General features: G+C 39.8%; 1 protein-coding gene across 2 annotated transcripts; it reads left to right on the forward strand.

Annotated features, from left to right (window-relative positions):
• Positions 1-523: 523 nt before the first annotated feature.
• On the forward strand, positions 524-19,934 carry samsn1a (SAM domain, SH3 domain and nuclear localisation signals 1a). 2 transcript variants are annotated; one of them, XM_034167964.1, is made up of 8 exons: positions 524-711; positions 8,170-8,247; positions 10,781-10,906; positions 11,407-11,515; positions 11,614-11,765; positions 13,283-13,495; positions 13,664-13,811; positions 19,177-19,934. In XM_034167964.1, the coding sequence occupies exons 1-8, from the start codon at positions 658-660 to the stop codon at positions 19,329-19,331; spliced, it is 1,035 nt and encodes a 344-aa protein (XP_034023855.1). In that variant the 5' UTR covers positions 524-657; the 3' UTR covers positions 19,332-19,934. The 2 variants fall into 2 exon arrangements, with proteins under 2 accessions (XP_034023855.1, XP_034023856.1); XM_034167965.1 differs by having other exon boundaries at positions 525-711; positions 13,664-13,805; positions 19,174-19,934.
• Positions 19,935-22,076: the final 2,142 nt, after the last annotated feature.

The following is a 22,076-nucleotide window of genomic DNA, read 5'->3' on the forward strand; positions in this document are numbered from 1 at the left end:
AAAGGAAAAATAAAGAAATGAAGGCATGACACGGCAGGAATAATTACAACATTTTTACCATAAAGTTCCTCATAGCTCCTACAGGCAATGTTTTAGAAAGATTTTAACCATTTAACACTAATTCATTAATACATATTAATCCTTAAAGATGTAAAAGTTATATTCTATAAAATGTAGTCATTTTCAATCTAATACAAATGTCATCATTTAGTTGCATGGATGCAACCCAAAATGATGGTATGACTCAGTGGGGGATATTTGTTTGGTGACTTTACCAAGTAACTCTCAGTAAATCAGCTGCAGATATGTATCAGCTGTCACATAAACTCTCCCAGCGGGATCTCACATCTGAGACGCAGCAGACATACCATGCTGAGAAAACACAAATGCAGCCGTTCCTGGAAGTGGTTCTTGATGTTTTCTTCAAGCAGGCCACAAAGTGCACACTTAAGCACATTGTACTTTTCCCTTTTCAAAGCTATACTGCAATACACAACACAGTGCCACTTGCCTCACATCCTGTGTGTTGTTAAGGAAGTAGGGCAGCCACCCCATCAGTCAGGCAGTCAAACAGCCTCTGTCAGTTAAGGCTTCACCGCCAGCAGTTAAAGAACGAGGACTACGGTTTACCAAAAGAAAAAAAAAAAGACCAGGAGAATGTTACAGAGGGCAGCGTCCAATGTGTCCGACAAAAAGAGCAGCAAACCAAAGGTGGGTGAAAACTGGAATCTGCAAACAATGAGGAATATGAGAGAAACCAGCTGCTGTGCAAATCTGTGGAACAAATTAAATACAATCATTCAGAAAATATTATTTGAAGAAAAGTGCTTTTTAGCTATAACATGTAAAATTCTAGCTGAATCGATGTTTTTTTTTTTTGTTTACCAATCCAGAACAATCAACAATAACATTTCAAATAAAATGTCCATTGATGACATTAGAAGTGCCAATCAGAGAGTGTAACACCCACCCTTACATGTTTGACACCAGTTCAGACAAATGAATTCGTTGTCATTTAATTACACTATAATGTGATAAATTCTGTCCATAGCTGAGTCACTTTATCGTTGACTAACACAAAATATTTAAATCATTCATTCATACATTGTCTGCTGCCTATCCAGGTCCAGGTCACGATGGCAAATCGTGTTTAATCCTAAAACCATTTTTAATCCTTATTGTCTATAAATCTTGAGTTAAACAATATGACCTTGAATTTGAACTTTCAGCATCCTCTCACACATCACAGAGCAGTGATGTGTGAATTCATATGTGTGTTTAATAGCAATCATACTTATGTGTTTCTTTAACAATCACAAAACAGCCAATCCAAATATCTCCTATAAAATGTGGTCCAAAGGTTTGATCTTGACCCTGTGACTTTGACTTTTCTGTTCTTTTTTTACAAAATCAAATCACTTTGTCCTTGGCTGACCTTCAATCATTCCAGTAAATTTGGTCAAAATAAGATCAAAACTCTTCAAGTTATTTGGCACACAGAACCGAAACGAGTGCCCATATGTGGTCTCGCCATGCATGCACTGTAATAATATAAATAAGACAAATTAGAGGCAAAATGAGTTTAAAATACAGCATTTTCACTCTTTTTCTACATTTGTAGACAGTGATCTCTTGCATTATGCGTGGCCTGTCCAGCTGTACTGTGCTCACATTTAGCTAGGATTTTGTAGGGATTATTCATTTATGTAATTGTTGTTATGTGTCGGACGCAGCTCGGAGAACCGACCAGCGTTTGAAGGACCCAGTATGAAATAAGCAGAGCACGGTACAAAGGCTAACTGAATTTAATACATAACAGTGAAAATATAATAACAAAAAGGTGCGGCCTGGCGTGGTGCGCTCCCAGCAGCGCTAACGGTCCAGAGCCAGAAGCTGTTTCGGACCCAAGGACCCCGCCGACACCCCCCAGGTGGCCGCAACAACCGAGTCTGTGAAAGAAGGAACCATTATGTGAGTCCACACTCTACACACAGAACACTTAAAGGTGTACAAACAGCAAACACTTCCTGGCTTGATTACTGATCAGCTTCCTAACCTGCAGGCATGGAACATCCAGTTCACAAAACTCCACTGCAGTGGAAGCTGATACATGACTAACAAACAGCTCAATACAATAAGGTGTGAGGGACACCACATTTACTGACTGTATAACTGTTAGTCACAAAATCTAACGTACCTCAGGAAGTGTGCTGACGAGCGTGAGACCTCACCCCCTCCTCTTTCACAGACTGTGCATCAAACCTGGACGTTCTCAGCATCCGCTGCTGATGAGATGGCTCCCGAGACGACGATCTCACCCGTCTGGTCACAAGGTCGAGTCTCTGGCAATACACACTGTGCACTCCAGTCTTAAATGCCAACATGTTCCAATCCATCCAGATGCACTACAGCTGTGAGTCCTGACGAGTCGCAGGTGATCAGGGTGAGGTCCTGACAGCCTCAGCAACACAGCCACTCAGTCCCAAACGCACGCCACCTGGGAGGAAACCAAAAGACAAACAAACCGGCAGCCAGGCCCCCCCAGCCATATAACAGTACCCCACCCTCACGGGAAGCCTCCCGGCGACCACACACACCTGGCCCAGGAGAAACACCCCCCTCCAGGGACCATGGCTGGAAACCGCGTCTGCGTTCATCCTCCAACAGACTGGTTGAACTGGCTGCATCTTTGCCCTTGTTTCTGACAGTCGTAGCACAGGTGTGGCCAGGAGTTCCTACACCTGTGCGGTCAGCCTTTAACCAAACGTGTGATTAGTCATAAAACAAAACAACCAAAACACCCCCCCCCCTCCCCAGGGGACCGTCCCTTCAAACCCCAGGGAAGGGGAGAAAGGAAAAACAACCCAACCCAAGCCTACAAACAAAAATACTAAAACACCCCCCCCCCCACCCCCCAGAGGACCGTTCCATCAAACCCTAGGGAAGGGGAGAAAAGAAAAACCCAAATGTGAGCTCAAACAAAAATGCCAAAATACCCCCCCCCCTCCTCCCCCCCAAACGACACGCAGGGACCAACACCCCCCAGAGGGCCACCCGCCAGCTCCAGGAGTAATAACCACGGCCGAGGTCCCTCTGGCATCCAACGTCACCCACGGGGACTACCAGCGCCTCCCAGAGAACCACTCGTCAACCCCAGGAGACGCCTCCCCTCATGACTAATGGACCCAGCCCCGGCCGTCCACGGCTAGATGGACCCAACGCCCTTTCCCCCCCAGAGGACACCACAGTCAAACCCTGAGGGCGGAAACTGGGGGGGGGGAAACAAAAAGATACCCAAACCCCCCCCCTCCCCTCCCGGGTGCAGAGGCTACCTGGGAAACGCCCAGCACAACCTAACTGCACCCCTCCAGCAATGCCGACACTACGGCACACCCGGCTGGAGTCAGAGGAGAAGAGAGGGCATAACAAAAAACAAAAAGAAAAAACAACCCAAGTACCAACCCCATCACCCCCCAGGGGACCGTTCCATCTAACCCTGGGGATGTGAAACAAAAAGAAATAAAAGAAAAAACAAACAGACCAACACACAGTTGTTTGGGTCCCTTTGTTTTTTTTTTTGGATGCGCAAAGGCTACAGGGTCACACCCCCAGACAAATAGTGGACAACAAAAAATAAAATCCCACACAAAAACCAACTCAAAAAAACCCCACACAAAATGAACTAACACAAAACAAATCAGTGAGTTATACCGTCAAGCTCAACCAAATGGAACACACCTGTTCCTACTCAAGAGCTTGACGGTAACGTGATTCAGTCACCACAAGGGGGAACCAGAGTGCAAAAAAACGAAAAAACCCCTTTGGCGACAGAAAAAACAAACGAGCTGCTCTTATGTGCGCAGCTGTGTGCAACACACAACCAAAATGTGCTCAACTAAATAACGCCGGAGCTGATACAACAGACGCAGTAGTTACCTTTGTCCGGGGAAAACGGGGCTACGACTGTAACACAGGAAGCCCAGCGACCCGTGCTAACAGAGCTCCGCCGTGCGCGTGAACCCATTACAAACGCACTCTTGCAGCTCCCGTTTAAACCTCTTATCCGGTCGGAGTGTGACGCGAAGCCGTCGCCAGTCACACTCCACCACGACCCACGGATAAGGCACAACACAGGAACACGGCTGCAAGAGAGCACAAATCAGTATTCAGTAATGGGTTCTCAAACACGCACCATCCGGGCGGAGAGCCCCGCAACTGATCCGGATAACCACTGAACGTCTGCTGCCGCCTTCCCGGCGCGTTACCGTCTCTGCTACCGCTGGGTCCGTGATGTTTGGCCAGAGACTACTGTTATGTGTCGGACGCAGCTCGGAGAACCGACCAGCGTTTGAAGGACCCAGTATGAAATAAGCAGAGCACGGTACAAAGGCTAACTGAATTTAATACATAACAGTGATAAAATAACAAAAAGGTGCGGTCTGGCGTGGTGCGCTCCCAGCAGCGCTAACGGTCCGGAGCCAGAAGCTGTTTCGGACCCAAGGACCCCGCCGACACCCCCCAGGTGGCCGCAACAACCGAGTCTGTGAAAGAAGGAACCATTATGTGAGTCCACACTCTACACACAGAGAGAACACTCAAAGGTGTACAAACAGCAAACACTTCCTGGCTTGATTACTGATCAGCTTCCTAACCTGCAGGCATGGAACATCCAGTTCACAAAACTCCACTGCAGTGGAAGCTGATACATGACTAACAAACAGCTCAATACAATAAGGTGTGAGGGACACCACATTTACTGACTGTATAACTGTTAGTCACAAAATCTAACGTACCTCAGGAAGTGTGCTGACGAGCGTGAGACCTCACCCCTCCTCTTTCACAGACTGTGCATCAAACCTGGACGTTCTCAGCATCCGCTGCTGATGAGATGGCTCCCGAGACGACGATCTCACCCGTCTGGTCACAAGGTCGAGTCTCTGGCAAATACACACTGTGCACTCCAGTCTTAAATGCCAACATGTTCCAATCCATCCAGATGCACTACAGCTGTGAGTCCTGACGAGTCGCAGGTGATCAGGGTGAGGTCCTGACAGCCTCAGCAACACAGCCACTCAGTCCCAAATGCACGCCACCTGGGAGGAAACCAAAAGACAAACAAACCGGCAGCCAGGCCCCCCCCAGCCATATAACAATTGTTTTGGGATTCCACTGTTGTGGTAGGTCTTTAGAGCAGATTATAATGACTTTTAGTTTTATGAAGAATGGGCGAGGGGGGGAAAGGACTTAAACCAAGTGGAGAGCAAAGTAAGAAAAAAAAAAAGAAAAAAAGGAAAAGCATGTTCAGTGTTGTAGGTACACATCATTGTTTGTGTGTTTGTTTATTTAGTTGTCTACATTTAACTCTGACATAGTGTACTGACGTGTAGCAGTATGGAGACAAATGTAATTATAATAATTAATTATACTTTCAAAATTCTTAACTCTCACAACTTTCTTAAAATGGAGTGAATATTCCCTCGATGTACTTCCATAGTCCTGTGTGATCTTTAAAGTGCTGCAGCTTTCCACGAATATATAAATATCTCCATACATGTTAACTGTTCAACTCGTCTGTGAACTAAAGCTGAAATGGAGAAATTGGTTAGATAAAAGTGCACATGGGCATTAAAATCACTGTGTAAAGTCCAATAGCCACGTGATGCAACACCAATTAACAAAATTTGATGGAAGATTTAAAAAAAACCTATCTTCCCCCGGTGGAAGGCAGCGTGGCACCATTGTGGTATTCATGCTGAGTGCCCTTTAAAGTACTTCACTTGCACTCATCTATGCACCCATGGGCATGGTGGTCTAGGGTGCAGTCCTGGTAGAATCACAGCAAAGACATGACAGTCAAATGATGTTGGGTTTTGTTCACAATTTAGTCATGGCAGCAATGATGCCACCTAAACATCTCAAATGTCACATATTGATGTCAAATCATGAAATCTTAGTGACATTATGGTGTCATCCAGATTTTTCAAGACTGGTTGGTTGTCTTGTATTTATTTATTTATTTATTTTTGAGCAAATGAAAGGATCGGGCATAAGGAAATGTAATCTACGGTGTAGTATTCCTGAAGGGAAAACAAGAATCTATTTGCAGGGATATTGTAGATAGGTAGGCAGGGGTCTGTTATTGTAAGCCCAGCAAAAATGCTACATAAATGCAACATTGTATTTTAGCAGAAATTTAAAATCCCCACAATATCTATAGACTCCCAGCAAAATTGAAGATCAGCAAACACGTACATGTTCATCCCTCAGAACCATTTCTCCCCTTTGAGAGCCAATGTTAAGCAGTGGTAAGACACTGGACTGAGGTGTGAGAGGTCCTCAGTGGGGAGACATGGAAAATTTCTCATGACTTCCAAAGTGAATAAACATGACTTGATTTTCAAGATGAATACATGTGGTTTTCAACATATTTGAGTAAAACTTCCTAAATATTTTCCAGTAAAATATTGCTTCCAGGGAAGTTGCTGGGAGTCTACAGAATTATGTTGTAGCAACGTCACTTTTCAACATTATCATTACTAAAAAGTGATGTTGTCACACCATTGAGACAGTGTAGAACTGTTTACTGGGATGCTGCAGTGGGGAAGCAGAATGTAATTGCACCATTTAGAGTATCAAGAAAAACCTGATCTAATGTGGCACATAAAGATGGTTTTCCTGTTGTTTATAGTTTGGGATATTCACATGCATCTTCAATATGAAGATTTAAGATAAGATCAACTTTATTTATTCCAAAGGAAATTATTTTGCCAGAGAACAGTGACCAATGTTTTTATTTTATTTTATTTTTACCATAAGTACAACAAATTTACCTGAATAACTGAATAATTCTGAATAACTCTGTTCATTATGTATTTATCCTGCAGAAGGGGGAGGGGTTATACAGTCTGACTGCCACAGGTAGGGAAGACCTCCTGTGGCGTTCTGTGGTGCACCTTAGTGGTCTCAGTCTACGACTGAAGGTGCAATGACAGGACGTCAGTGTGGCGTGCAGGGGGTGGAAGATGTTGTCCAGGATGCTGAGCAGCTTCCTCAGCGTCCTCCTCTCTGACACCTCCATCATGGACTCCAGCTCAACTCCCACGACAGAGCCAGCTCTCCTGATGAGCTTGTTGAATCTGTTCGTGTCAGCTGCATATGACACTCTGCTTGTTTAAACAATAAAACTGAGTTGAACACAACCATAAAATATATCAAATTATAATGTTAAAAGAAAAAAAAAACTATTTTGTCACTGCTCCCCTCAAGATGCACTGGTGGCTGCTGTCTGCTGCATTGGGCACATTGGTGCAAATCTGTTCATTTGCCACAAAACCTCTCATTTCATTAGGTGTCTAAATCCAACCCCATTGCGCCCTGTGCTGTAATTTCTGCTCACATATTGAGTTATGAAAATAGTGATGTGAGGTCAGACATGTGCACGCACATACACCAATGCACCTGTGCTATGTGTTTCAGTTTGGGTGCCATAGCTTGCCAAGATAGGACCCAAGTCTCACTTTATAATCACAGCCGTATCTGAGTTAACTGGGTTTCATTCCATCAATACTTCTGCAACTACAGTTACACTACAGTTATACATACAAAATTAACCCAAAATAATGAAATACTTGCACATCAAATTAACTGAACAGGGAGAAAAAGGTGCATCTTTTGCACATTAAAAAAGCTACTTATTTAGATTTTTAGTCAATTGTAATTGAATCACAACTTTTTGGGATTAGTGTAGTTTGACTTAAAATCACAAATAAATGCATCATAATGCATTACTTTTATCCCACCTCAAATTCATGTTATAGTCAGGTTAATATGTATGTGGACATTGACACAATTTTTGTAATTTTGCCTCTAAATTACAAAGGACTGCAATTCCTAAATGCATAGTGTGATATTTATAAACCCCTTCAGTTGAAACTAACAGTCTACGTGACAAGCACATCTTGATTTTTTTTTTCTTCTTCTTCATTTCAACTCCAGGATAGCTGTGTACAGAGACAAAATTACAAAAATGGTGTCACTGCCCAATTACAGTTGCCAATTACTTATGGACCTGATAGTCTGGTAGATTTTGCTTTTAACCCTTGCCATGCTGGGCTTCCCCTAGAATGCATCACTATTTATTTATTTATTTTTCTCTTTTAATCTGCACAGCGGTCCACAAGTTTTGGCAGGTTTGAGGGTCTCAGACATCCCTCATCACAAGCAAAATCTGAGGAAAATGGAACCATGGTGTGTATTATTGTTTCTGATCCAGTATATGAACACACACACACACACACACACACACACACACACACACACACACACACACACACACACACACACACACACGCGCTTCTACAAAACCATAATGACCTGATGTGCACAATACCTTATTATCCAAAAGAATTGCTTCAAGAAACACAAATATTTGCATATCTAGATCAAAATATCTCCAGCTCTACCTTTTTATTACTTTTTATTACTCTTTTTTTACTCATATAAGTAAAGATGTTGTCAGCATATGTGAACATGAGCTTCCCTTACATCACCACAACAGTTTCAGTGGTGTTTTGACAAATATTTTCTCAAAGATCCCACCGGGATTCAAACCACAATCAAAGTGTGTGTTGCACCGATTTTTTTTTTTTTTTTTTTTTTTTTTTGCACAACAAACTGGATACATATTGTGCTGTATGGTTCTTTGTATATAATATATAAATACATATTAATATTTGGAAAATGTGTTGAAGTGCACTTTATGTCAGTGATTCCCAAAGTGAGGGTCATGGCCTACCAGGGAGCCATGAAGGTACTGCAGGTGGGAAAGGAGAAGTAAATAAAAATAAATAAATAAAAAAAAAACCTCTTTGATTTTCAACTTTGTAATAAAGTTTTAAATTATCTTTAAAAGGTTTGATTCTTCTTAAAATCTTATCAAAAGTATATCAAAACCATGGTATTTAATTTGTTATTTTTCAGTTCTCTCAGTTTAAGATATTGTACATATGGAAATGATAGTTGTGATTAAAAAACGTTTGGGTGGGTTTCAGACAATTTTCACATTTCAGAATGAGCCCTGGCCTTCTTAAGTTTGGGAATAGCTGCTTTATATAGTCACATATCAACAAGAGTTTTGTTTGGCCATGATCTAAATGTCATCTGGAAAATACTGGAGCTAGTGCAGCAGATAACTGAAACAATCCTGCAAATGGTGATACAAGCATCAAGTTCAGAACAAATACTCCTTAGACATTACTCTTTAGAAATAATCGATTAGCCTCCTGAATTTTCAATAGGCAGCCAGGTAGGGGTCAATGGAAGAATTATTGGTTGTGCTAATAGGATGAATAAATGGAATAGTTTTGACAGCATTGAATGTTTGGTCTCCAAAGTAAAGGTCAAACAAGCTCAATGTCCATTGGATTCTATGACATGTCACATATGTCAACCCGCAACATGATAACACATATTGCGTGACACATGGTCCAAACTATTCCTTTTTAAAACTCTGTTAACTCATCTAATAATTTGCATTATGTTTTACCAAAATTGGGGCAACTTTAACTTTTGACCCCTGTACAAACTGAAACTGACCTTTGTCACCATTTTTGCTGTTTTACTCCATAACAATCAGTCACACATTGTCCAGACTATACCTTTTTGGAATTGTTATGCTCAAGCGAATAATGTGATATAGTTTTCCATATGATTAGACCATCTTTTAATTTTGACCCCTGTGTGATTCTTCTGAATAGCTCTGTTCATTATGTATTTATCCTGCAGACCCCTACCTGGCTGCCTATTTAAAATTCAGTTGGCTAACTGGTTATTTCAAATAAGTAATATCTAAGGAGTATTTGTGCCAAATTTGATGCTTGTATCACCATTTGCAGGATTCCGCACTAAATATTCTCTTATCTGCTGTACTAAGTAGGTTCCATTTTTCTCCATGTGCTCCACCGCTCCACTCTCTACTCACCTTTACCTCATCTTTCCCCTCGTTCTTGCTCCCTGTATTCCCATTCTCACTCTTGCACCAATACATTCATCATCTGTCTGTAATTTGTAACTCCACTCAGCCATCTTGGCATTCTCATCACAGACACACACTGCAAAAACTGTTATCTAAGAAAATAAAAAGACTTGTTTAAAGAAAATTTGACCTAATTTTTGTCAAAATTTTGTAAGGAATTTTTTTTTTACATAAAAAAAAAAGTCTTATTTTGGGAAAATGTATCTCACTTTTTCTTGTTTTTCCAGTTAACAGCAAGCTGTATTTAAGCAATAACAAGGAAAGGCAATTGATTTCAGATCATGGAACAAGATTGTTTTCCTAATTTTAAGATGAAGGCTAATCTTAAAATAAGAATCCTGTCTAGTTTTAAGGCACATTTTGATTATTCATTGTCAACACATTTTTGATCCTTCTTACCCCACTGGCATTGTTTATTTATTTATTTATTTATTATTATTTTTTTTTTACTTAATACAAGACAATTTGGCTAGATTTCAGATTATTTGTGATATTTTGAGAGGGACAGTTTTTGCAGTGCATCCAGTTTCTTCTCCTGCACTCCCTTTGCTGCTCACGTCTCATGTCATACATCAGCGCTGCTCTTAGAATCCCAACCTTTAATGCTCACCTTGACTTTTTGGTCACATTTCTGATAACTTTTTCCACTGATTATCTCTACATGATTTTACATATTCAGATGATGTTATTATTGGCAAGATATTTATCTTATAAAACATGATACACTAACAAATTTTTTGACCACAGCTTGAAGAATGTGACAGTCCAGACCCAAACAAATCAGCTGGACTTGGAAAGAAGATGAAGGCCATTTCACTGACCATGCGCAAAAAAATAGGCAAAAAATATGCCAAGGCTTTGTCCGAGGAGACAGTGAGTCACTGGAAAACTCACGCACACATGCAAAACGTGAAGCCTACCACTGCTTCAGGGGTAACACTTTCGATAACTTTGTGAATGTGTCATCAGCAAATTAGCTCTGATAGATGACAGGTTTCACAGAAGCCAAAACATCACCGACACCTACATTAAAGTGAGATGTTTTTCTCAAGAGACTTATCAGCAAAATCAGTAGTGAAGCCACATCCTGAAAACACAACACTGCTGTCTGCAACATTTAAACGCTGCATTTCACTGGGAGGCTTTCTCATGCAGTGTTTGTGAATACAGAAACAGATTGGCTCATATGACAAACCTTTTGAGGAGCTTTGAAACTACAATCTATACCCAGTCCTTTCTTAAAATTTCATCTGTTTCTGACAAAATTAGTTTGCACACTTGATTCCATCATACTATGCTAAATCAGCAACTTTACACAATGCATCCATGTTAAATGTATTATTAGACACTAAATGCATGTATTTTGTTTTCAGGCAGATGATGCAAACAAAGACCAAGACACAGAATCAGAAAGTGTCCCTCCAGCTGAAAAAAACTCTGGAAACTCTTTAGAAAGTCTTTACAGTGGACAGAGTTCCTCGAGTAAGTACTGCTTACTTGGATTCTGAAGGCATTTTATCCATGAATACATTAATCATCCAATGCCTCCTGATGTCATCATAATGTGTTTTTGGGTTCAGGTGGTGTAGCCAGTGAGTCCACTGGCTCAGGTCAGAGAGACAGTCTGAGGCTGGAGGAGGACGGTTCCTACCAGGGACAGTTTTGTGGCAAAGCTCGCGTCCACACAGACTTCGTTCCCAGTCCGTATGACACAGATTCTCTTAAACTCAAAGTAAGATACAGTACTATGTGTATGCAGTAGAATTAGCCCAGTCAAAATAGGGAAAAGATTGTAAAGTGGTATATGCACTCCTGTCAGCAGCCTTGATAATATACTAACAGTCCTGGTGAATCATATTTGTGCTTTCACTGTCATGACATCATGACTCCACATCTTATATTTTTGTGAGAAATGGCTTTATTTGTGAGATATTTTAGTCTACATACATGTATGTTTTTTAGTCTAGTATATGAGTTCCTTATTTGTGAGTAAATGGCCAAACAATCTGTTTGGAACATTGTCTTAAAAGTACAGAAGCTCAAGTGTGTGAAACCTTGGGCGAAGGGTGTTTTCGCTCCTGTTTGTTTGTTTTTTTCTTTGTCTGTTTGTGAACAGCCTGGAACCCACAATTTTTCATGTATTGTTATGAAACTTTTACTGAAGATTCAAATCCTGATAGACAAGAACTGATTAAATTTTCAAGGTCAAAGTCAAAGGTCAAAGTCAGGAAAAATCTTGAAAAATCCCCTATCTTTTAACATTGAACAAATTTTCAAAAATTCATAACTCTGTCAAAAAAGATTTTCTTTCACATTTAAGAGTGTTATGTAGGATGGTATCCTTTATCGACTGACAAAGTTCGATTACAGATGTTGTGGCCATTTAAATTTAACATTGAAAACCTCATTTAATGTATATTTTACATTATATCTTAATCAAACATGCCCCAATCACTCTCATATTTGAAAGTGAGAAACAGATTGGCACTCACTATCACCAGACAGTTTGTTGAGCACAGCATTTGTTGAGGCGGAAGTTTGCGCTCGTAGAGCCAACTTTACTTTCCAGTTCCACAAATTTTTACCTTGGAACAAATTTTCAAGGTCAAAGTCCTGTTAGAAGTGGCTTTCATAAGATAAAATACAATACAAAATATAGATCAAAAAGCTTTTCAATGTTAAAATCAAATACCCACTAAATCCACAATACGGCTTAGATGCGGATCAAACTTAGTCTCTTCATTGAGAGTGACAGTTTGCTCCTCATTATCACAAATGAGAGTGACTGAGGCACTTTTGATTGAGATGTAATTCAAAATGTACACCAAATGGGCTTTTCAATATTAAATTCAAAAATCCACAAAATCCACAATCTGGATCAGATCTGGATCAAACTTAGTCACTTTGCTGAGCATTTCTGAGTTCAAACATGATGTTGAACATCATGACAGTCATGATATCATGAAGTCACAACAGGAAAAATTCAACACTTTTAGTATGTTGTTGAGAATAGTTAAAGGGTTGCCTCAAGCATTTTTTCAGCTTTTTACTAACTTAAAAAAATGACCCAATATTAGCTACTGGATATATGTTTTATAGCAACAACACCACCTTCAATAAAACCCCCAGTGGCAGTGTTTACAGATATGTTCCTCTAATTTTTAATTTGAAAAAGAAACACTGACCAAGACAGCCCAATACAAGCTATTGAGAAGCGATATCTTCATGGCTCTACAAATGTGTTTTTAGGTCGGTGACATTATCAACATCATCAGCAAACCTCCCATGGGCATCTGGACAGGCATACTGAACAACAAAGTGGGCAACTTTAAGTTCATCTATGTTGACATTCTGGTGGAGAAGGAGGAAGAGGAGGAAGCACCGAAGATCAGAGAACAGAAGCTGTGCAAAAGACCTCGGCCAAAAACATTACTAGAGTTACTGGAGCGTCTACAGCTCAAGGTGAAGACACAATTACACCCATCGATTTTGATAATACTGTTGTTTGTTGTGATTTGGCGCTATACAAGAAAAAAGTTGATTGATTGATTGATAAGGTATTTTTGGTATTTTATTTCAGTATATGTTGGTAGTGATGAAGGCACCGCTGTGTGTTATTGTGTGTTGCAGGAGTACGCCTCTGCTCTGCTACTCAATGGCTACCAGACAGTGGAGGACCTGATGCACCTGCAGGAGAAACACCTGATTGAGCTGAATGTCAATGACCCTGAGCACAGACGCAAGCTCCTTGCTGCTGCTGACTGCCACTACACAGAAGGTCAGGATTAATACCAATGGAAAAAGTTCAGCTTCCACTTTGTTGTCATTATGTAGCACAACCAAGTTACTTTGTGACAATCTAAGAGGTGCATTTAATGTCTGAAGAAGAAGAAGAAGAAGAAAAAAAAACAAAAAAAACATGCTGTAACAGTTTTGTGCATGTGGGAATACAGCTGCTGAATTAAAAAAAATAAAAATTACATGCCATCCACGGGACTTAAACCCACACCTTCCAGAAGCTCTGATTGCCACTCAGAAACTTTACCACTGAGCTGCAATCACTGTCTTGTGAAAGTTTCAGAAACCTGCCTGATATGAGGAAGGAGATGGATGTATTTAAAATGAAATAAACCCACACACCACATAAAAAATGGCATTTATCAAGCGGGCAATACAAACATGATCTGTCTGTTCCATGGTCACAGACATACAGTCATGAAGGGGCCATTAAATAACCCTGGTTAAATAAAAAGAAAAAACACCACAAGGTTCAAACCCAAATGCTCTGATTACCAGATGGAAACTTTACCACTGCGCTACAATCACTGTGTTATAACAAGAGTGTGAAATGGGTAAAATCAACAAGTAGATAAACGTATTTTCTAAACAACAACAACAAAACAGTGCTGTAGTAACTGACCAAACATTGCCTGATATGGGGTATTTCTGCTGATACGTGACTGAAAGAATTGAATTGAATTTATTTATTTATCCGGCACACAGCTGAGCAACAACAAAGGCAATAACAAAACATAAAAGAAACAACATACGAAAGTGGTGTATTTGTCATACTGTTGGGCTGTCCTGGTCGTGCGGTGCGCCGCTCACAGCCCTCATGGTCCAACATGCGTGTCCTGTCAGACGTGACATTCAGATCACCTGCTGTGTACCCAAACGGACTGAAGGCGGGGGGAGCCGACACTCTGGCATGCCACATGTGCACTCGGCAACTTCACAGTCGTGGGGCACTCAGATAAATTTCACATCCAGCTCGACAGTGATTGTCTGCTGACTGTTGTCGTGTTATTAGTACGAATGGCCACACGTTTTCTAAGTGCCATGCGAGCTCTGTTAGATGTTCGTACGTGTCAGCTGGAATTTGGCCGATACCTGCCATGAGAGGGGTCAAAAATGCTTTGTAACAGGAATTCTAATTCACTGACATAGAAAAGGTAATAAATAAATAAATTTAAAAATCCAACAAGGTAAGTGATCACTTTACAGAAATCTAGTTATGAAAAACATATTATCACACTAAAAATAAAAATTAGACATAAACATGAACACAATATCAGTGTACTTGTATTTGTAATTCATTCTACTTGCTGAATTACTTGGGAAGCATTCAATAAATCATTACTGCTGGAAAAGAAAAAGTAAAAGTAAAATGTGTTAAAAAAAGATTTGTTCCACTCTGAACGGAAATGCATCCTGCCCACTGTGAGAGTCTTATCAGTGATTTCCTGTTACTCAGACAGAAAGTGCTTAAGGGGGCAGAAGGTGTTCCTGTAATCTGCCTTGAAGCAGAAGAAGGCTGATTATTGCGGAGCTCTGAGTGACGGGAAGCAAAACTACTTCCTATGACAGATAAAGACTTTAAAAACTGTTTTTGGTCATTCTGTTAATGCCTTGTTGCATTTTACCACACCAAGGTTATAATAGTAATAATAATAATAATAATAATAATAATAATAATAATAATAATGATAATAAATCGGTGAAGCAGATGGTAGCTCCAGTATGACCGCGCCAAGCTTGTCATCAATCAATCAATCAATCAACTTTTTTCTTATATAGCGCCAAATCACAACAAACAGTTGCCCCAAGGCGCTCCATATTGTAAGGCAAGGCCATACAATAATTATGAAAAACCCCAACGGTCAAAACGACCCCCTATGAGCAAGCACTTGGCAACAGTGGGAAGGAAAAACTCCCTTTTAACAGGAAGAAACCTCCAGCAGAACCAGGCTCAGGGAGGGGCAGTCTTCTGCTGAGACTGGTTGGGGCTGAGGGAAAAAAACAGGAAAAAGACATGCCGTGAAGGGGGGCAGAGATCGATCACTAATGATTAAATACAGAGTGATGCATACGGAGCAAAAAGAGAAAGAAACAGTGCATCATGGGAACCCCCCCACAATCTACGTCTAAAGCAGCATAACCAAGGGATGGTCCAGGGTCACCCGATCCAGCCCTAACTATAAGCCTTAGCGAAAAGGAAAGTTTTAAGCCTAATCTTAAAAGTAGAGAGGGTGTCTGTCTCCCTGATCTGAATTGGGAGCTGGTTCCACAGGAGAGGAGCCTGAAAGCTGAAGGCTCTGCCTCCCATTCTACTCTTACAAACCCTAGGAACTACAAGTAAGCCCGCAGTCTGAGAGCGAAGCGCTCTAATGGGGTAATATGGTACTACGAGGTCCCTAAGATAAGATGGGACCTGATTATTCAAAACCTTATAAGTAAGAAGAAGAATTTTAAATTCTATTCTAGAATTAACAGGAAGCCAATGAAGAGAGGCCAACACGGGTGAGATATGCTCTCTCCTGCTAGTCCCCGTCAGTACTCTAGCTGCAGCATTCTGAACCAACTGAAGGCTTTTTAGGGAACTTTTAGGACAACCTGATAATAATGAATTACAATAGTCCAGCCTAGAGGAAATAAATGCATGAATTAGTTTTTCAGCATCACTCTGAGACAAGACCTTTCTGATTTTAGAGATATTGCGTAAATGCAAAAAGGCAGTCCTACATATTTGTTTAATATGCGCGTTGAATGACATATCCTGATCAAAAATGACTCCAAGATTTCTCACAGTATTACTAGAGATCAGGGAAATGCCATCCAGAGTAACGATCTGGTTAGACACCATGCTTCTAAGATTTGTGGGGCCAAGTACAATAACTTCAGTTTTATCTGAGTTTAAAAGCAGGAAATTAGAGGTCATCCATGTCTTTATGTCTGTAAGACAATCCTGCAGTTTAGCTAATTGGTGTGTATCCTCTGGCTTCATGGATAGATAAAGCTGGGTATCATCTGCGTAACAATGAAAATTTAAGCAATACCGTCTAATAATACTGCCTAAGGGAAGCATGTATAAAGTGAATAAAATTGGTCCTAGCACAGAACCTTGTGGAACTCCATAATTAACTTTAGTCTGTGAAGAAGATTCCCCATTTACATGAACAAACTGTAATCTATTAGACAAATATGATTCAAACCACTGCAGCGCAGTGCCTTTAATACCTATGACATGCTCTAATCTCTGTAATAAAATTTTATGGTCAACAGTATCAAAAGCAGCACTGAGGTCCAACAGAACAAGCACAGAGATAAGTCCACTGTCCGAAGCCATAAGAAGATCATTTGTAACCTTCACTAATGCTGTTTCTGTACTATGATGAATTCTAAAACCTGACTGAAACTCTTCAAATAGACCATTCCTCTGCAGGTGATCAGTTAACTGTTTTACAACTACCCTCTCAAGAATCTTTGAGAGAAAAGGAAGGTTGGAAATTGGCCTATAATTAGCTAAGATAGCTGGGTCAAGTGATGGCTTTTTAAGTAATGGTTTAATTACTGCCACCTTAAAGGCCTGTGGTACATAACCAACTAACAAAGATAGATTGATCATATTTAAGATTGAAGCATTAAATAATGGTAGGACTTCCTTGAGCAGTAGCAGTAGCATCAACACATAAGATTCCAGTAATTTAATCAAGCTGAGCTCCACTATGTTTGTAGTTTACCAGCGACATACAGATTAGTAGGGTACATCAGTGAGGCAGAAAAGTTAAGGCAGTATTTTTACTTTGTTAAAGTGGAAAGTAAAAGTCACACAGATTCAATTCCTATTGCAGAAGATGACACATTTTATGCTCTAATTTTTGGTCACACCTGCAGACATGTTTACGGTAATGGGTTCATTTGGTCACAGACAGCTACTGACACATATTTATTTTAATTCCAAAATTCAACACCAAAAACAGGGCACTACTGTACAATACCGCTGCTGTCAAAGTACATTTTCTAGCATTAGATAAGAACTAATTTAGGTACCTGAGTATAAATTAGTTAACCCCTACCACCCGCCTCATTTTGGCTTGTCAGTATCTCGCAAATAAAAAGTGAAATTTCCTATCGATAGGAAATACAGGCTTAGAAGGGGTTAAGGGGTGGGTCACACCAAGGTAAGGTAAGATAAGGTAAGGTAAGGTAAGACATTCCTTTAATGTCTCCTGCGCCAGTCTGACTGCCAGCTTTTGGATTCTTGCATATTTTCTCACTGTGGGACTAATAAAGGAATATTTTATCTTAACTTAATGATACTGCACTGTAAAAATGGAAAAGATGAGAAAACTTAATTAACTTAATTTAAAGCAGCCTGCTTCACACATTTTTTGAGTTTATTCTATTTTAAACCTTCAATGTGATCAAGTAGTTCACTGACCAAACTAATGTCCTTATGTTGAATAAGTGCAAAAAGTCTGTGCAGCAGGTCATGTCAAATTTTTAAGTTTTCATAGATTTTTCTTTCTTGCGGCGTGTTTGATAATATGAATAAATTAAAAATTATACGTTGCGTTATATTGCACAGATGAACAGGATCAACATAATTATGTCATACTGTAATTTATTTAGGATTTTCAAACTAAAATGCTTCAAAGCAATAAAATATAGTCAGTTACTGTAAACACAGGTTGGGATGACAGCAGACTAAATTCACGCCTCCTACAATAGGTCTAGACCATTCATACATTTTTCTTGTAGCTACCAAAAACTCAGAATACAAAAAAAAAAAGTGAAGACAGGAAGTTCTCATAAATCACTCCTATGAACCACTTACGAATGAATCTTTTCTGACGAATGACTCTTGCGAGAGGCCCAACCTGTTTTGGTACCTGTCCCTTTAAACATGTTTGCGGTTTTCACAGTAAAAAAAAAAATTCCAATTGGAATTTTAGGTTTTCGTGTGAATTTAGGTTCACTGTGTTAACATAGAATGTCAGAATGAAAGAAAAAAAACTGTCACACAGGTGAGGTTGTGCTGAAAGAAAAATGACAACAAACACGGCAAAATAAACTGTTTTTTTAAAGTAAATTATGAAGGTAAAACCAAAAGTAGTCAAAGATGCCCAATTATACCCTGGACTCCAGGGTATAATTGTCTCATACAGCAAGCAGCAATCAAGTCTTAGATATCAATGGCACATGTTATAGAAGTGTAAAAGTCATATCAGAACTAAATTCTGCTTGGAGCAGCTGATATTAAGACCCCTTTAATTTGTAAGCACAGAACGTCTACCACGTTGTAAACAAGCATTTGTTATGTGCTGATGTTTGAATTCCTTTCATTTGGTTTGTGACGGCAGGTGATGATGTGAGGGATGTGGATGAGTGCAAATCATTGCACAGCCTCCAGGAAGAAGACAGCGACTGTCCCAGGGACTCGGGCTGCTTCATCCCCTCTGAATGCTCCGACAGCAAAGAGGATGCAGAACATCTCACGGAGGCTGTGGAGCATTAAAAACTGGCCTTTTTCTTTGGATCCTTTGACTTTTAAAATTCAACATTGGAGATTTTTCTGCACAAAATATTGATTGAGGTGTTTTGAAAAATAATCCCATAAATCTTCTCAGACTGACAGTGTTCCAGCCGCATTAGAAACTATTTTTAAATGTATTTTTTAAAACAATGTCAGTTATAAAAGAAAAAGTAATTCCAAATATCAGTTTATCCATTTGTTATATCATCAAGATACAGTAATAATCAAGTTGTAAGTTTTGATTTATAGAGTTTATATTGTTGAAGCAGCTATATTTCATTGATTAAATATCTGTTGTATTTATTGCATTTAAAACAGTGTTTTGTCTTTATTTTACATTCTTTTAACCTCATTACATGCAACTAATTTAACTTCCAATGTCAACATTTTTGTACGATTGAAGGATTGTTTAAATGTGATGTAGTGAAATCTGTGTTTCAGTATTATTGCCTATAATATATAATGTACAGGAAAATATGAACATTGTTTTCTGAATGTGAGTGTGTGTAAGTGAATGTGAAAGTGAAAATCGGTGTTTCTGTTTTTACAAATTTTGTAAATACAATTAAAAACATACAACAAAAATATGTTGTTTTGTTGACAATGACAATCATTTGATGGCAGGATGTTCCTGATTTTTAATTTAAATGTTTGTAGTTGAAGCTGTGGCTATAGGTCTTCTGTGTGTGGTGGCAAAAAAAACAAAAAAAAAACAAAACCTGCTGGTTTCTGAAGATGCTGTCAGCATGAAAATACAGGACCAAGAAGACTTGAGCCAGAAGAACTACAGCCACACTGGCTGCTGAATTAAAAACCCTTGGACTCATGGATATCCTCACTGAGGTTTTGACATACTGACTGAGTACTCTGAAACGCTCCGTAAGGCTGTTCTCAGCAGGAATGGGTATGAGACATTTCAAAAAATCAAAATTGGTAAGGTGGAAGAGATTTGTTGAGACGCTGAGGTTTCTGCATGCTGTTAGCTTATTCTGCTTCATACATCTCTTCAATGTTGTGTGGAGGTTGGGAACAATAGCTATTGATTGACTGACGGGAGTGTGGTGGATGTGGTGAAGCTGACCTGATAGATCCAGATCCCAGAATTTTTTTTAAACTGCAAGATATTTTTGTTATGAGCTCTAGCTGCAATGATACATTGATTAATCATTGAATAATCAGCTCATTAAATCATCATTTATTTAATTGACAACTATTGTGACAACTGATATTTTTTCGTTATTTAAAAAACGAACATCTTGGGCTCATTGATCAACATTTTCACCATTTTAAAAATATTTTATGGACCTAACAAATGAATCAAGAAAATAATTGATGAATTGATTAGGAAATAATCATTAGTTGCAGCCCTGTTATCATCGAGTAATAGATGTAGTCCAGCAGCTTAACTCCAATATGTATAAGAATCGTTCAGTTTGTGATAAAAGCATGAAATTTGGTACACATATAGCCAAAGGCATATCGAAAAGATTTGGAAATGGAGGAATCATGAATTTTCAACATGGTGCCCATGGCAGCTATTTTTCAAAATGGCCACCAGAAACAACAGTTTTCTTATGAGTGATGGATATAATGTGACATTGTACACAGAATTCGATTAATTAATTATCATAAGTGCTTGCTAATGTGTGTTTTTTTTTTTTTTTGGATTAGACATTTTCATTAAAAATTCAAAATGGTCGCCACTGTTTCCAGACTGGTTAGATACGGATAAACTCTGTCGAATTATACATTTTTCGTGATGCATAATTTGAATTAGCAAATGTAGAATTTCTGAGAAACTTTGTTCTATCTCACAAGACATATATTAAGTGAGGACAAATCTAGGGTCTATCACAAGGAAGACTATTCACACTCGCCTTCACAGAAGCAGAGGGCAGTGCATTGTAACTGAGCTTTTTTGCACTTGCAATGCCCAACACAACCCTTCTTACATCTGCAAGAGACAAGTTCATAACTGGACTGGCCTGCATCTGGTAGGCATGTCCAGAAGGGTTCATAGTCTCCCTCAGATGTCTTTGACCAACCCCATTTGCACGGTGAAGGTAGTTCTGGTGTTGACACCAGCACTTGACCCCACACGTGACCTCCTTGGTATACTGCTCTCTTGACATGCTCCTCCAGGGCAGCCTTGGTCGGAGGGATTGATTCTGCATTGTGCGTCTTGGCGAATAACTTCCTTCTTGCCGTATCTATTTCTGTGCATGTGCTGGTTCGGTCATAGAGTAGGATAACAAACCTCTCAATTGTGGCCATTACCTCTTGTGGTATCTCAGTTATGGCTGAAGACAGTTTCAACAGGGCATGCATAAGCTCAGGAAACACAGTCAATACAGCCCACGCAGTCTTTTTCCCATGGCCAACAAAGCTTGACACAGTGTCGCAACCCGTCACTGCATGGAACAGTGGTAGCGCACGTGCATTCTCAGGTCCTAGCCCTGCTGCAATTTCATGGGCGTTTAAGTATCGGAAACTCTTTCCAGTTCCGAAAGCCAACCAAAGCTCGTCTTCTGGTTGTAGAGTCTGAGCCACTGCCACAGCTAGCACCACAACATCAGTATCTACTGTTTTAATCATGATCTTATGATGACCATTTCTGGCTGCATGGGCTACATGTAATAACATGCGACTATCGGCTTCCTCATGTGAACAAGGAGTAATCGAAGACCTATCTGGGAGTGGTGGCTTGCTAAAGCCCCGTTTACACAT

Source organism: Thalassophryne amazonica, chromosome 4, assembly GCF_902500255.1.
Source record: "Thalassophryne amazonica chromosome 4, fThaAma1.1, whole genome shotgun sequence".
NCBI classification, from domain to species: domain Eukaryota; kingdom Metazoa; phylum Chordata; class Actinopteri; order Batrachoidiformes; family Batrachoididae; genus Thalassophryne; species Thalassophryne amazonica.